The sequence below is a fragment of the Apaloderma vittatum genome, unplaced genomic scaffold, assembly GCF_000703405.1.
Source record: "Apaloderma vittatum isolate BGI_N311 unplaced genomic scaffold, ASM70340v1 scaffold12042, whole genome shotgun sequence".
In the NCBI taxonomy this organism is placed as follows: Eukaryota; Metazoa; Chordata; class Aves; order Trogoniformes; family Trogonidae; genus Apaloderma; species Apaloderma vittatum.
The window spans coordinates 3,887-20,176 of NW_009704181.1; the positions used below are offsets into that span (position 1 = coordinate 3,887).

General features: G+C 44.1%; 1 protein-coding gene across 1 annotated transcript; it reads left to right on the forward strand.

The window, feature by feature from the left end:
* Positions 1-680: 680 nt before the first annotated feature.
* Positions 681-15,134, forward strand: LOC104270543 (trinucleotide repeat-containing gene 6C protein-like; the record flags this gene model as incomplete). The annotated part of the gene is made up of 12 exons (XM_009864937.1): positions 681-830; positions 2,012-2,158; positions 2,613-2,735; positions 3,645-3,728; positions 4,050-4,281; positions 5,868-6,035; positions 7,170-7,361; positions 7,505-7,648; positions 10,353-10,469; positions 12,758-12,952; positions 14,280-14,350; positions 14,995-15,134. Coding segments are annotated over 12 exons (1,763 nt in total), but the record flags the coding sequence as incomplete, so codon positions are not given.
* Between the last annotated feature and the right edge of the window lie 1,156 nt (positions 15,135-16,290).

Genomic DNA, 16,290 nt, shown 5'->3' on the forward strand with positions numbered 1-16,290 from the left:
AGGTTTTAAGTCTTTTTGTGTTTGTTGGGTGTGTTGGAGTGTAACGCTTCGTAGTGGATAATAATAACTCAGTGCTGTGTGAATATTAAAAGAGGCTCATGTGTCTCAGGAAAGGGGATTAATGTGAAAAATGGTTTTTTGAAGGCCAGAGCTGTGATGTGGAACCAAATGCAGACTGATAGCAAATAAGCTGATCTGGCTTTTCCCAAGTTCTGGGTTAGGCAAAAGCAGAACGTCGCATTTCTGTGCTCCGCTGCCCCGAGTTTAGCGAACTGGCAGAAGACTTTGCAGTGACGTGCTGGGTCTCTTCCCTGCCCACCCTTGAGTCTGGTGGGGAAGAGAAGAGAAGCCCTAAGGGGGGAGGAGGAGATGGCTCCCCGAGAATCCCTCCTCTCCTCTCCGGAGGTGGGTGAGGGCGAGTGGGCATTTGTGGATTAAGTGTGACAAAGTAAAAAAAACAGTACCTTAATCCTATTTCTCTCTTTCTTCTCCCTTCACTCCATACTTTTCATTCCCTTACTCATGTCTTTTTTCTTTTAATTTTTTTAATTATTATTATTTTTTTAATTTTTCTTTTAAATATTTTCATTCATCCGTGCCCTGTCGTACGTCCGCGGGCGCTGTGCCGCGCGCTCCGCTCCTGGCGCCGCACGCAGCTCACCCTTTCTTTCTCCAATCAGGATGGCGGCCTAGTGGAAGAGCCCACTACTTCACCATTTTTGCCTTCACCAAGCCTGAAGCTCCCCCTTTCAAACAGTGCACTCCCTAATCAGACCCTGGGCGGGATTGCCTCAGGGCTGGGCATGCAAAACTTGAATTCTTCTCGACAGGTAAGGCTGTTGGGGGGAGATCCCAAGTTGAATTTCAGCGCTCTCGGACTCTCTGCTAGTGCCTCTCGCTTCCCCGGGGGAAAACAGTGGCTTAAACTGAAAGGGCACGCGACACCTTTGTCCACGTGAAATATCAGTGGAGAAAATACCTGCTGTGCGACTGCTAGGTTGTAATTAGCCTGCTAATTATATGCATCCATTGAGAAGAGGCTCAAATATATGCCCCTGAATCCTGTCATAGCTCTGCCTGGATTGACGTGAGGTTTCTTCTTCTGAGCCATGGCTCTAATTCGCCTTTCCTGCCTGGCGTGAGTGTTCAGTGCTGAGATGGGTGAGAAGTGACTTTTTATAAAAAGGACAGCTCATAGCTTTGGCAGGTGGTAGGAAAGAGGCCGAGCCCCGGCACCCCTGGTCAGAGAGCGCTGCGGCGCGGGGCACGGCCACTGGGAGAGTGGGCTGAGAGGGAGAGAAAAGGCAAAGGAGATGGAGGGTGCGACTGATAAACGCCGTGAGGTGGAGAGGCCGTAAACTCCTGTTGTTTATGTAAAGGTTGGTTTTGCCGCACAAATTGAAGTTCCAGCAAACATAAGAAATAACAACGCAGAGAAATTTGATGTATCATTCCGCAGTGGCTTTTATTGTGCATATTCTTTTAAAGTTGGTTTTCTAAAGGCAATACTTGTCCAGCGCTTACAGCTCATGAAGCGTGTCATTTGGAAATGGAGACTGCACTAACAGCATGTCTATTATCAGTAGCTTTGTAAAACGACCAAGTATGAAAACTGCCAGGCTAATTTAAGAATTGGTGTGCCGGGAGGTTAATGACGCCGTTCTCCTGTCCCTTGCTGCACAAATGCAAACATTTTTGGAGAGTGCTTTTCATTATCCCTCTCGTGACCCTCTAGGTTTATTCATCCTCATAGCTTTATAAAAGCAATCTTCACCCTCGGCTACCTTCTGCTCAGGCATCTGTACAAAGTTTTGGAGGTTTGGGATGGCGGGTCCGCGGCGATCTTTGCTGAGCCTGAGTCTAAAACTGCTTGTCAGTCCAGTCAGTGTGCACTGGTTTCTTTATCCGTGCCTGTCGTAATCACAGAGGATAGATCGCTCAGACAAGTCACTCCCAGGTTACTCGTTGAGCGATGCCTTTAAATGCTGATGTCTGTCTTGTCCCGCTGCAGATACCGAGTGGCAATCTGGGTATGTTTGGCAATAGCGGAGCAGCACAAGCCAGGACCATGCAACAGCCGCAGCAACCGCCAGTGCAACCTCTTAATTCATCCCAGCCTAGTCTTCGTGCTCAAGTGCCTCAGTTTCTATCCCCTCAGGTTAGCTGACCCTTCCACCCCAGAGCTGTCGCTTTCCCTGGAACTCTTCCGTACACGCTTTCCTCTCCGTACACCTCCTGTCGCTCTCCTCAGGCTTTGCAGCTCCCGTTGCCGGGCTCTGTTGGTTTCTTTACTAGCCAGTAACCGTGTTACACTCGGGTAAGGTGGTCCCACGTGCATATTCTGTACGTTTTCTGTGTGGGCACATCCGTGTGTTCCTTTTTGCAAAAAGGAACCTTTCCAGAGAGCTAAGGAGGTCGTTCTCAGCTCTTTGGCTATAAATGGTCGTTTAATTCTGATTTGCATTTGAGCCTCTTGTTGGTTTTTTTGGTAGCTCACAGCACTACTTCTGGTAATAGTAATATTTTCCAGCTGATGTCTTGTGACTCTTATTAATGGCTCACACAGTTGCCAGTGTTAAAAGTACAATGTTTAATTCTCTGCTCACTCTTAGGTTCAAGCACAGCTTTTGCAGTTTGCAGCAAAAAACATTGGTCTCAGCCCTGCACAGTTAACCTCGCCAATTAATAATCCTCAGCATATGACGATGTTGAACCAGCTCTATCAGCTGCAGCTGGTAAGTTAAAAGACGTGGCAAATAAGCTCTAAATCAGAATTGGAAGCATCAAGATAAAATAAGAGAATAGCTAACTAAATTTTTTAATGGACAGATATTTAAAACAGATGCTGATTTCTTTGGTAGGGTTTCTTTTTAAAGAAAAGAAATCATGGCGTTTGCCTCAGACTTTATAAATAGTCATTTGTGGAATAAATATCCTTTACAGCTGATCAGTGGAACTAAAAAGTCAGTTTGTCTTCATACTGGTATGAGCAACATAGTGTATTCTCAAACAGCTCTGCTCTGTGGACTGCGTGCCATGCCAAGGTGTGCAACTGATACGTTTATATACGTATATGTATGAAAATATTTAATTGTATTTTGTGAATATTTTTAAAAGAGAGACTGCTAACAGTAAGCTACTATTTGCTTAGGGTTAAGCATAAAATTGAGGATGACAGACTAGCTTAGTTGCTGACTAGCTCAGTTGTGCTAATCAAACTCTTTTATTAGTCACCGTGTTGGATGCTGTTATTCGATTGTGGTTGTGTTTCCTAGTTTTGAGGAGCACGGCACCGATCTTGTGCTGTGGTAATAATTGAACAGTGCACAGCTACTTGAGAAATACTTGTGCAGAAGTCCTTCAGATTTTAAATGCACATCTTTCAGAGAAACACCTTGAAAAAAAAATTACAGCCCAGTTAACCACACGAAAATTGTGGATTTTTTTCTGGAATAAAGCGACACAACTGATTAAATACGAAACAAAACATGGACTTAATTATGTTCCTTTTGCAAGATTGTTGCTTTTGCTTTTCATTAACTGTTTTCCAGCGTTTAGGTTGTTCCTGTTTTATGATGTTCAGGCAAGCTTGTTTGCCTTACTGCGTGTGCTCGGAGCCCTGACCTCTCGCTTGTGTCTCGTAGGCGTACCAACGTTTACAAATCCAGCAGCAGATGTTACAGGCTCAGCGTAATGTTTCCGGCCCCATGAGACAACAGGAGCAGCAAGTAGGTTTACCTGCCAGTTCAATCTCTCCATTAGTTTGGTTTCAACAGCTTAAAGAGATTGTGCTGCATTATACCAAAGCAGCTAAAGCGTCTTTAGAAACAATAATATAGTGTGTGGCTCGAGTATCGAAGGGAAAAGAGTGCTGGAGTAATAAAGCTGTTTCACAGCACTCAGCCATTGGAGGAAAGCTCTTCAACCCTTGATACAGTCGGTTTTTATTTGTAAAGAGATCTCTCGGGTTATTTCAGCGTAGAGAAAGGCAGAAGGAATCGACCGTCTTTTTGTTCAATTGAGCATTTATTGATTCTCTTTCTTGCCAGGTTGCACGTACAATCAATAACATGCAGCAGCAGATCCAGCAGCACCAGCGCCAGCTGGCCCAGGCCCTGCTCATGAAGCAGCAGCCTCCCCCTCCACATCTATCTTTGCACCCCTCTGCAGGCAAATCAGCCATGGATAGCTTTTCACCCCATCCCCAGGCGCCCGGCCTACCTGACCTGCAGACCAAAGAGCAACAGTCTTCACCGAACACCTTTGCTCCTTACCCCCTTGGTAAGTGCCCTTTGCTGAAGCAGTTCGGCAGGAAAAAGGCAGAGGGAGTGTGTTCCCTTACTGCAGTGTCTGAGTATTGTGCTCCGCGGGGTAAAAAATACAGAAATACAAAAGACAAGTTGATTAAACGATGTTGAAATGCCCAAACAAAATCGTGCCTGTCTAGTACCTCTTGAGGTGGCTCTATGTGCTCGCCTGTGCTCTACCTGCAAATATCAGAACAGAAGATTTGCTTAATTCATTATCTGTGAGCTAAATGTAATTTATCAGCTTCATGTAAAATGCACGGGTGTCATGTTGATAAAACAGGAATATCGATTGGAAGCCATACAGAGTCATCTTCCCACTCTCATCAGCATTGGTAAGGCTTCAAGTTTGGTCAGTCTCATTTCAAGAGAGGTAAGGATCAGTTTGAAGGAATGCACAAAGAGCGTTGTGTAGATGATGAGATGTTTAAAAAAAATGAGTCCAACAGAAAAAATGAAATCCTCTGCTCACTTCAGTCTCGAGGCATGCAGGAATCTTCAAAAATGTAAAAGATAGCTTCAGAGAACTTTTCTTGCAAGTGGCTGCTTCAAGAGGTGATAAACTTTTGTTGCATGAAAAGAGATCTAGTTAAACATCAAGATGGCTTATTTGCTTTAAGCAAAATAGTCTACAAAATAAATTACCTGGGAGGTTTCTGAAGTCTTCGCTGGTCTTTTGTGGTAGGTTAGACGTAGATGTGTCATGTGATGGACGTCAAAATAATCTTTTCAGCCTTGAGACAGGGTGAACAGAGCAGCCTTTGAGACCTGTTTTCTCTGATTGTTTGATGTATGCTACCGACTTAGTTTATGACATAAAGGAATTAATTTATTCTCTTTGTGCTGGCTACAATACAAGTGCCGAGGTTTATCTCCCGTGCAGCAGCTAAGAAGGTAATTCTGACTGCTGTGGGGAGCAGTTCCAGCAAGGAGCATCAGAAGGCAAAACAATTTATGAATTAAAGGTTCTTATCGTATCTCAGCTTCCTATGATCTGCCAACATTCAGGATTATATATCAAAGAGGACCCAGATTCCTGTCACAGAAACACGTCAAAATTAAATATAGTCAGAGTGATTTTGTTCTGGGGGTGCAAAATCTGTGCCCTAACAGTGCAGTACCTGCTCTGACGAATAGCAGGGGTTTCTATGACCTTTTAACTGGTCGCTTTGTTTGGGATTTTTAAAATGTTGCCAACCAACTGAAATGCACACAGCATGGGGGGTGCTCCTGAGGCATTAGGAATGGAATGCTGCAAATTCTTCACGGGTTTAAACGTAGCATTCCGGTGCGTTCTTCCAGAAGTACTGGAAAAAATATATATTTTTTTTTTTCCTTTCAGCAATGTTTTAACCTTTTCTGAGTTTGCAGGAGTTGCACTGGTGTTTCCATAAGAGCAAAAGTTCTTGACAGCAAGTTGAAAATGTGCGTAGTAAAATTACTGTGCGTGCATACGGAAGTCTGAAAGTCAGTGTTGAATAATTCCTTCAGCTGGATTTTTAAAGCCTTCTTTTAATCCTCCAGTATATTCTGCATATCTAATGACCCATTTCCCCTTAGCTGGACTGAACCCGAACATGAATGTAAATAATATGGACATTACTGGTGGTTTGTCAGTGAAGGACACTTCTCAGTCCCAGTCTCGCCTTCCTCAGTGGACACACCCCAACTCCATGGATAATCTGTCTAGTGCTGCTTCTTCGCTTGACCAGAACTCCAGCAAGCACGGTACGTCCCAGCTAGTCTCTCTGTCAGCCTGGCTTTTTGAGATTCGAGTCATATTGCGACTGTGATTGATTTCTTTTTTTTCTTGTGTACTGTTTTTGGTAAGTGCTCATCGAGGGCTGGCACAGAGCACCCTCTGAGGCTCTGGTGTTTTTAAGATGATTTCTGCAGTCCCATTCAGCGATGCAGCTATCGCTTTCTGTAGGCAACCTAGGAATGTTTTGGTTTTTCCATCTGCTGAAATTTGTCGCTCAGAACATGGAGTTCAAGTAAAACAAGCCATTAGTGTTGGCAAAACAAGTTCCACAAGCTTTTCCTTACTGCAGATTTGCATCCCTTCAATCAAAAAAAACCCCTTTCCATTGGCTTTTTCCCACACTTTTTCCAGTATCGTCAACCTTTCACTGCCAGTCCGAGACAGAGACCTGATGGATTACACAGTTACCCACCCTGGGAGTGAGGAGCACAAACTTCGTATTTTTCCAGAAGCGATTGCTAATCTGTTTGAACACCTTTATCCCTGACACCTTCAGGATCCTGAGTCATTTATTCTTTTATTTCCTGTACCATGTTTATTCTGTTAGAATGTGGTGCTCTGGTAACTTTATTGTGTCCTGCATTTTATTATGAGCACCGTGAATTACACCCTCTCTCACAGGTTTTTATTCTGCAAGTAGCTGTACCTCTTATGCCAAATTGCTGTTTGGTAGTTGGTAGGAACACGAGAATGGCCGTTTCAGATCATCCGTCCCGTCAGCAAGGAATATCTAGTGGGGGCGAGGAGAAGGCTTCCCTGCAGTGCTGTGCTCTGCTTTAGCGTGCTGTCTCAGGAAATTCCTGCTTACCGTCGGTGGCATGATTTGAATTACTTGCTCTCTTTTTAGCAGTAATGTAATGCAAATTTCTTTAGCTTGAGTGTCTCGAGTGTTGCCAGCAGCGTATCACAGCCGTAATGCCTCGTAAGGTTTCAGAAACTGTTAAGCCTTGCTCACTGTGTTTATATTGTAATTTTCTTTTTTTAATCTTTAAAATTTAATTTTTAAAAGAAAATAATAATAAAGTACAGAGACTGATGGAATTTCATACCCAAAGTGAGTCCCACTCCTAAGCAAAGCCTTTCCATTTCGTTCATTCCAGGTGCTATACCTGGAGGTTTAAGTATTGGTCCTCCAGGAAAGTCCTCCATTGATGACTCCTATGGCCGCTACGATCTGATTCAGAACAGTGAATCGCCCGCCAGTCCGCCCGTAGCTGTTCCTCACAGCTGGTCACGTGCCAAAACCGATAGTGATAAAATTTCCAATGGCTCCAGCATAAACTGGCCACCAGGTAACACAACGCATCCGTGTTGAACCCACGTCCTTAAAACCCGTTGTTGCCTTTCACCGGCTGAAGGCTGGTGCCTTCTGATCCATGGGAACTAGGGGCAGTTGTGACGTTATATACTCCTCTTCTTGTGTTCTTTGGAACAGAGTTTCATCCAGGAGTGCCATGGAAAGGACTGCAGAATATTGATCCTGAAAATGACCCCGATGTTACTCCTGGAAGTGTTCCGACTGGGCCTACCATAAACACCACGATCCAGGATGTGAATCGCTATCTGCTCAAGAGTGGAGGTAAACACGCCAACTACTGTCACATCTGTCTATACTTCCTTGTTCTTTTCAAAAGAGTTGATTTCGTATGTTATGGATGTCATACACTTTTGCATCTAATCCTAATGTAGTAAGGCTTCTGCTCTGAACTTTCACTGAAAAGCCAGAAATACTTGATGTAAATACGGGACTAAGAAGTTTCTGGTCTTCCATGGGAATGTAAATATTTTTATATTGGAAAAGGCTGTGAGATGTAATATAAACTTCTGTGGTCGCTGGAAGTTTTTGTAACCTGTAACACTTCTAAATAAATTAGAGCTGGTTTATCCGCAAAACCACCAAAGAAAAGAAAAAAGTAGCGATTGGGCTAGTAAACTAGTGTTTCCCAGAGCCATTTCCATTGTGTTGTTTCGGAGGTGCCTACTGCAGAATTAAAAGGGAATTCTCTCAAACAATAAACCATTGGGACTGTGCTGCCATTCAGTTAGGTGTGCTGAAAGTGGATCAGGGGAAAGGTGGCTGGGTTTAACGGTGATCAGCATGTCGAAATAGGCAAGATAGCTGCGCTCTGCTAGAGCACTGATCTGCACAGGAACAGAATAATCAGGTTGTCACGAAGGACCAGTCGGGATTAAAACCTGACTTTTGTCCTAGTAGCCCCGTCGTTGATATCTGCGTAGCTTCTGAATAGAACTGTCCTTGAAACAGATTTCCAGCTCTGGGCTTGTTAACTCAGATGAGGGGATGTGAACCGGGAGGAAAAGGAGGAGCAGGAGTTTTCGTTGCCTTGCAGGGTTTTGGTTGTCTCTTACCAGAAAGCGATCTTTAGTTAAGCTGAAATAGGAAGTATTTGTGTGCACAAGTAACAGTGACTTGACTTAATGACCCAAGTGGGCTTCAAGGGTTCGGTCACCTGGCTGGTTTGAAGTTACGGAAAGGAAAAAGTAGACATAATTCAGTCACAGTTGGGCTGTGTGCACCCCCAAAATGCTCCCTTGAGCCCCAAGGCCTGGCCCTCCAGAGCCGTACCTGTAAGTTAGTGATACCTGCCACAGGTCTTCCTTCTTCACGGAGGGAAGGAAAGTGTACAATAGATCTCTGGGCGTAGGATCTGTCTGTGGAATGAAGAAATAACTACACCTCTTAGGGAGGGTCAGATGATCTTTGCAGACAGAAACAGACCCTCAAGAGCCAAAACCTTCTGAAAAGCTGTGCCTCTTGGGGTCCACGTGTGCTTCCCTTCGTCATCAACTTTTCAGCTTGTTAATATTATTTTAATAAAAAATATATAGTTGTTGAACCAGTTTCTTTGTGCTCATATAACCAGATATATAATATATAACCTGTTTCCTTATGCTCATGTAACCTAGCTCCTGGGTAAAACGCCCTGTTCCTGGCAGTGCCCCCCGTGCGAGCTGGGGCTCTCGTGACACGGGGCCAGGAGGAGGCTCCTTCGAGGGACACGAGTTGTGTTCACAGCTCATCCCCGCGTAAAGCACTGGGCTGTGGCGTGTGCTGGCCTCGCGCCGTGCGCTCGGACACAGACAAAACTGAAGCTTTTAGGCTGACTTTTGTTTTACCTGGTTTGCTAATGAAGCTTTGCAGGGTCAGCTACTCTGAGCTCAAAGTCTGAGCCACGTAGAATGGGGAGCGCTTTCAGCTCTGTGGGCTGTGAATCCCATCTAATTCCCTCGCTCCTGCCCAGGGAATAGATTATTTCCAGCTAAGGCCTTGATAGAGAGTTATTGTGCTGGAGACTGATGTCTGTGCTGGTGTCCTTCGGAGCTCAGCGAGTCTGGATAAGGTAAAGTTTAGTTGGTTGCTGTTGGGTTGAAAATACAGCCGTGTTATTTATTGAGCTGTAGGGGATGAGATGGTCCTTTTATTTCCTCCCTTCTGCCTCAGTACAGTGCTCTTTTCCAAAGAACTCAGCCTATTTTTATTAGTCAAAGATGTTCCAGTGTCACAGTCAATCCGTGTATGTCAGGAATGATAAGTCACCTAGCATACACACTTAATTTTGTTGGTGGCTAGAGAGAGTATTTCCAGTTCTTCTCATCTTTATAATGAAAATATTTTATTTTATGTTTAGTTTCTTTCATTTGCTGCCAGTAAGGAAATTGTATGTATGCTTAGGTAGCTCCTTAGACTGTAAATGATTTACCAGGATGGTTTCAGGCTATTTCATTTAGCGTTATCGGTTTGAGAAGAGATTGCTAAAATACATCTTTGCTTTACTGAAACTCTGCAAAATTCTAAAGATGTTTGTGAGCATTAGGATGCAGGAGAAATGCTTACCTTGAGTAATTTAGGACAAATCACCCATGGTACGAGGTTAGTTTGTCATGTACATCTATGCTCATCTGCAGGTGCCATTGCTTAAGTCAGCCAGCAAAGCACCTTTACAAATTAAGCCTGTTCCTTGAGAATAAACAGTTTTAGCACTGTTTTTTTGAGAGATTCATGTATCTTAAAGAAAAGGCAGAATTTATCTTCTGCACAGGCGCTAATGCATTTTGCTACTGTGCCAGCTTTCTTTTCTACTAAAGACTTCTGCTTCACTTTATCATGCTCTCTATAACATTTCATTCCTAGACTTCAGAGACCAGGCTGATTAAGGAAAAATGCCTTGCATGGTTTGTATTTGCACATAATAGATTTGCTTGTGTCACACCAAACATCATTATGCCCATCTTTCTTAGTTGCTTCTCTGCTGGTTCTGCAGGGTCATCCCCAACATCATCCCAGAATGCCACGCTGCCTTCATCGAGTGCCTGGCCGCTTAGTGCCTCCGGCTACAGTAGCTCTTTCAGCAGCATTGCATCCGCACCTAGCATTGCAGGTACGAAACAAATGGCCTTTCTACTCTCACCCCCCTCTGCATTCTCAGAAAAGGCCCTGGAAAGTGCTTTCCCAGTTCTTCCTGCTGTAGACAGAAGTGTATTTTTCCGTCCGGGGCTGGGTAGGCAGCTCTCCTGGCAGCTCTTTGGTGGTAAGCGTCGGGTGCATGCCTGGATTTGCACTGAGGAAAAATGTCTTTATTCCGTGCTGTGCCATGTGCTGTCGCTCTCTGTTGACATCGAGATCTCTTAATGACTGTTTCCATTGCAACTTTGAGAAGGAATGTTGTCTAGGAGCTCAGAAACACCCCCACTAGACCCTTCCAGTAAGAGCTGATGTGGAAGTTTTGTTGATAAACTCACTGTTAAAAGTGAACCATCGTCAGCTCAGGAAAAAATCTAGCAGCACCTCAAGGAGGTGTTCTGCATGGCTCTCGGGGGTTGGGCTTGGGGCTCTTAAATGTCTTTCAGTCCAAAGCCTGATGCTCCCCTGTATGGCTGAGCTTATAAATGGTCTAAAAAATTATCCCCCCTAGGTTTTTTTACGATCCATAAATTCTGGAGCATCTCTCTCTGCAAGTCATGCAGACTTTGCTTGGGAACTAGCTTATCTAAATATCAAGTTTGTCCCGTTATAAACATCTGTTGTATGGAGTGTATTAGCACTTTCATACTTAATCAATGAAAACCCTCCACTGGACTAAAGCAGGGTGCAACCTCCAGGTCATACTGCAGAATGCAGAGCGAAAAGGGCTCGTTTGAAAGGTTTTACTCCAATGAAAAGAGAAGAAAGGAATGGCTTGCTTTTCTTTTATCTGCCATGCATTTCTGCTTTATTTGCTTTTTATTTTTTTGCAGCCTCATCTAATCTTTGTGTTAACCCCATGAGAAGTAGTGACATAGCAACCTCTAAGCTGTGGTGACGTGCATGTGCCATGTGCTGCGTTGCAGGCTGAGCCGCTCCGGAGTTCTCAGACACAGCTCCATTTTACCCTTGCTAATGTCTTTCATCATCATTGCCAAATTATTTTTGTTGCGACAGTGTGCGAGAAGATGAAAGAGTGGTTGCCCTTTCTCTTAAATTGTTATGGTTCAGTATAAAATCATTGAGTTAAATGTTATGGATAAGCAGACACAATTTGGGGAGTGTGTGTGTGTGTGTATATAAGCGAGGGCGTGATTCGGTGACTGGTAAATTTGGCTTTAGGACTAATAAAAAAAACCCTCCATGGCTGCCTGATTTGAAGGACTGATTCAGTATAAACTTAATCTGCCAGTTCAGATCTGGTTGTAAAAGAATTCTGAGATTTTTGCATCTTGGGCTTTGTCAGACCCAAGTGTTTTCTTTTCAAGCATTAAGGCAGCGTAATCACGGTATCGTTTGCTCCGGCAGCAGACGCGGTGATACGATCATTTCAGTCCATTCTAAAGTTAGTAACGGTGGGACTGTGCTGTGACAAGGAAATTGGACTCTAATTTCACAGCATGTGTCAGTACAAGGAAGAAAGGCAGGGATATGTATGTCTAAAGGGGTTTGTTTTGGTATCCGTAAGTTGAACCACTTTTCTCTTCCACTCTGCTAAACCGTAGTTGCAATCCTTGCTATTTGTATCATTTTATAAAACTCTGATTTGGCGGGAACAGTAATTAAAAAAGTGATCAGGGAAGTAACAAACGGAGCAGTAAGAAGTCACGAAGAGTGACCGGTTGTGATGTGGTCTCATCTTCTGAAGAGTTCATTTCTCTCGAAGGCATTTACTGTTACTGTGAATGTTCAGAAATACAGTTTTTGTTGCTGTCTAATCTTTGGAATTTTAATAATAGAAGAACATATGGATATACTGGCTACTTTATATTGGATAAAATGAGTTGTGTAAAGAAGTGGTTAAGTTCTACTAAACCTTTGAGAGGGACAGTCTTGAAGTGTTTCATTATAATTTTGATGAAATCATATTTCAAATATTTAAGTCCCTTTTCTGGTCTTCTTTCATGTATCGTCTTTTACAAGAAAGCAAAATAGGAGATTTTTAGGAGAGACTTGTATATAGAGCAGGTGTTACGAGGTTTATTAAATATTAAATTCTTTGCAAATGCAAAGAATCGGTGAAAGTAGGTTCCAAGGCTGCAGGGTTTGTATCACTGGACAGTACAGAATGCTGTTCTGTTCTCTCTTGGAAAGTTGTAAGAATGTGGTCGATGCAGAAGCTTGACGAGTACCCACCCTGCTTGGCTTAGCAGTTGTGGTTACCTAAAAAGACACAAACATATTTTTATTTTTTTTCTCTTGCAGGTAAACTGTCGGACATCAAGTCTACGTGGTCCTCCGGCCCAATCTCTCACACACAAGCCTCTCTGTCCCATGAGCTCTGGAAGGTCCCCAGAAACACTACTGCTCCGACAAGACCGCCTCCAGGCCTGACCAACACCAAGCCATCCTCCACGTGGGGTGCCAGTCCCCTGGGCTGGACCAGCTCCTACTCCTCGGGTACTCTTGGCTTCCGTTCTCTAACACCGAGCCCCTTCTCTTTGTACCCGTGTGCTTTTATTCTCGGTCGCAGCAGCGAGGAGCCCCGGAGCTGCGGGTCGGGCTCCAGAAACTGGAGGTTTCACCCAGTTAGAGGTGTCTGCGGGGGGGATGGAGCTTGGATCTGTTCGGTTTAGTCAGGCTAAGCTGGAAAGGAAGCTGTCACCTTTCAGGGGGCCGCACTGGGAATCTTATGTAGGAATTGCCAAGTTATTTAACTCCAACTAGGAGTTTTTTCCGTTGCCTGAATTTTTAAAAATATCTTTTAAACATGCTTCCCGTTTTGTTGTATGATTTACTACTGCCTGCGAGGCTTCAGGATGAGCAGATCAGCCCCTGGAATTTAATGTGGAACACATTTTCAGAGCGTAGGTGTGAAGCACTTAGGACCTGATGGCATTGAGTGTCTAAATTCTTTTTCATGCAGACTTTTTTTTTAGACGTCGTCGTTTTTGCTGAAATACAAATGTTAGAAACCATGGCTTTCTAAATGTATATATTACGTTTGTGAAGTGTTGTGGGCTTCAAAGGTGTTACACCTGTTTTATAAAGCTGACTGTTTTATTAATCTGCTTTCACTAAATTGGGAATTAAATGGCCTTCTCTCCTCTGGCCTATTATTTTGTATCTGTTTGCTTCACAAAACCCCACCTGGTGGGCAGATACTGCTGATGCCAAGATCCTCTGTGGAGCCCAAGTGTGGTCACGCCTGTGACTACAGAAGTACTGCAGTCTCTTAAATGCCACTCAGATATCAAGCTTGCTCAGTTTCTCCTTACAAAACACCAGGCTGAAGTTGAAAAAGCAGATTTTGCTGGTTATGTCCCTGCATCTTCAGTCAGAACGTTGTCAATGCAGAAATAGCCGTTTTGAATAAGTCATGAACGCTGCTCTGTGACTGGCAAGACAGCAGAATGCTGCAGGGCTATAAAAACCTGTTAATAGCACGCTTGCTAAGCTTGGCCATCTGAATGGCTGTTAAAATGTGTCTTCCAGATTAATTCCAATGTAACCTGAAGTCGGTTTGTTGTGGAGTCATACCCGCATCCGCTGGTTTTCTAATAGTTGCTGGGGGAATGTGAAAAAATGTTTTAAAAGTAGAGAAAGCAGGTTCTCATTCAGCAACCTTCCATTGCAAAGAGGACGAGAAATTGAGATGCGAGGAAACTGCTGCAGGATGTGTTTTCAGGGTCTCTCGCTAGGACGTTGTGATTCCAGAGAAGTTTTCTTCTTGTAGTGCGCTCTCCTCACCACGGTAAAATGCTTTGTTGTGGAATTTGTCTTGTAGGTTCTGCATGGAGTACTGACAGCTCAGGGAGAACGAGCAGCTGGCTGGTTCTTCGCAACCTCACCCCCCAGGTAGGCACAATTGGACCGAACTGGTTGTGCAAAGAGACCCGTCACCTTTCAGGGATGATGGGAGCAGCTTTTATCAACCTTGGTCATTTGGTTCATTTGAAGGGAAAATAATTCTGCGTTTATTACAAGTGCCTGTCCTCTACAGGGAATTTGTTACATTTTCAAAGTGCTGTCAAATCAAATACGAGCTTTTAGTGAGACATTTGGTGCCCACCATTTGTGTACGTGTGAGTTTAGAGGTGAACGATGTTTCGAAGCAGATAGAGACGTGAAATCTGCTTTTCCTATGGAGTTTATTTTGGTTCTTCTCCTAAGTCTGTCAAATCCTCCACATGGTGTCATTCACAAGGAAGAACATAAGCCACAAAGCCCTGAATGTAGACATCCATATTAATCCTGGGGAAAATTTAGTTATATTTATGAACAATGTGTTTGTATTTGACTTATTTCTGTGCTTCCGTGGACTTGTAATGATAAATATAATTTGTGTCGCTTAAATTGGGAAATTCTGTGTGCTGGGCTCTCAGGAAGCTCTAGAGAGATTTCTTTCACCTGTACTTACTCGTTAGCTTTTGAAACTTGTTTAGTTAACAAGCGTTTAAAGTAAAATCAGAAAAATGCAGTTAACCTTCCCTCCTCCCCAGATCGATGGTTCCACACTGCGGACCCTGTGTTTGCAGCACGGCCCTCTGATAACATTCCACCTGAACCTGACCCAAGGGAACGCTGTGGTCCGATACAGTTCCAAGGAAGAAGCAGCCAAGGCCCAGAAGTCTCTGCATATGTACGTTTCCCACCTCTCTTTCCTTTGTTGTGAAGCCAGTTTTATCTCGGAAACTATTTTCTTAGGCATTTGTTTGCTGGGACTGGTCACTAGCAAGTTTAACCTGACCTTTGGAATTACCTAATGAGAGAGAGAGAAAGAAGACACAATTGGGGACTAGATATTCACACTCTACTGAATAAGTCATTGCAAAACTTGATAGTAGAGGGTCCCCAGGAATACTGTGCTCAGTGAGGATTTGTTGCCCATATGGCCGTGCAGATGTGGTATCTGGCAGATTTGGTTTTTTTTTTTTTTAAAAGGAGTTTCACCTCTTTTCCTGGTTAGTTGATTTTAAAGGACACAGCAAATGATTGAATCTGTTACAGAGTTTAAATACAAGAATATATTCTTTGAGAAATTTACGTGAAGAGGATAGTTCCTGAAAATGTATGGCAATAAATTTGTCATTGTTGGTGCCATTTGTTGCTGGTGCTGCCGGTGTGCTTGCATCATCCTCAGCGGAGTAGAGCCTCCCGCGATGCACGTTGGGTGCACGAGGGGGTCTCCACACGTGGCGGCATGTGCCTGCCTGTGCGTGTGGGAGGGGGAACAGAAAATGGGACGGAGGAGTCTGGTTACGAGGCTGGGGCTGGGACAGGTGAGCAGGCGTGGCAGAGCTCTTCCCCTCTGGTTCACCCCGGGGGAACCTGGGTTTATGTCGCAGAGTGGGAGCATCAGAGAATGGTCGTGGTTGCAAAAGACCTTCAAGACGATCAAGCCCAACTGTTACCTAACCCTGCCAGGTCTGCTTCTAACCCACTGTCCCTGAGCACCACCTCTAGACAGCTCTTAAATGCAGTTAAGGACAGCAATTTAGCCACTTCCCTGGGCAGCCTGTTCCAGCCTTTGATAACCCTTTCAGTGCAGAAGATTTTCCTAGTGTCTAACCTAAACCCCTCGTGGCGTAACTTGAAGCCATTTCCTCTTGTCCTGTTGGTTGTGACTTGAGAGAAGGGACCAACACCCACCTCTCGACAACCTCCTTTTGGGTAGTTGGAGAGAGCGAGAAGGTCTTCCCTCAGCCTCCTTTTCTTCAGACTAAACAGCCTCCTTGTTAGACCCGATCCCCCGGCATCTCGGCCGTTCACAGAATCACAGAATGTCAGGGACTGGA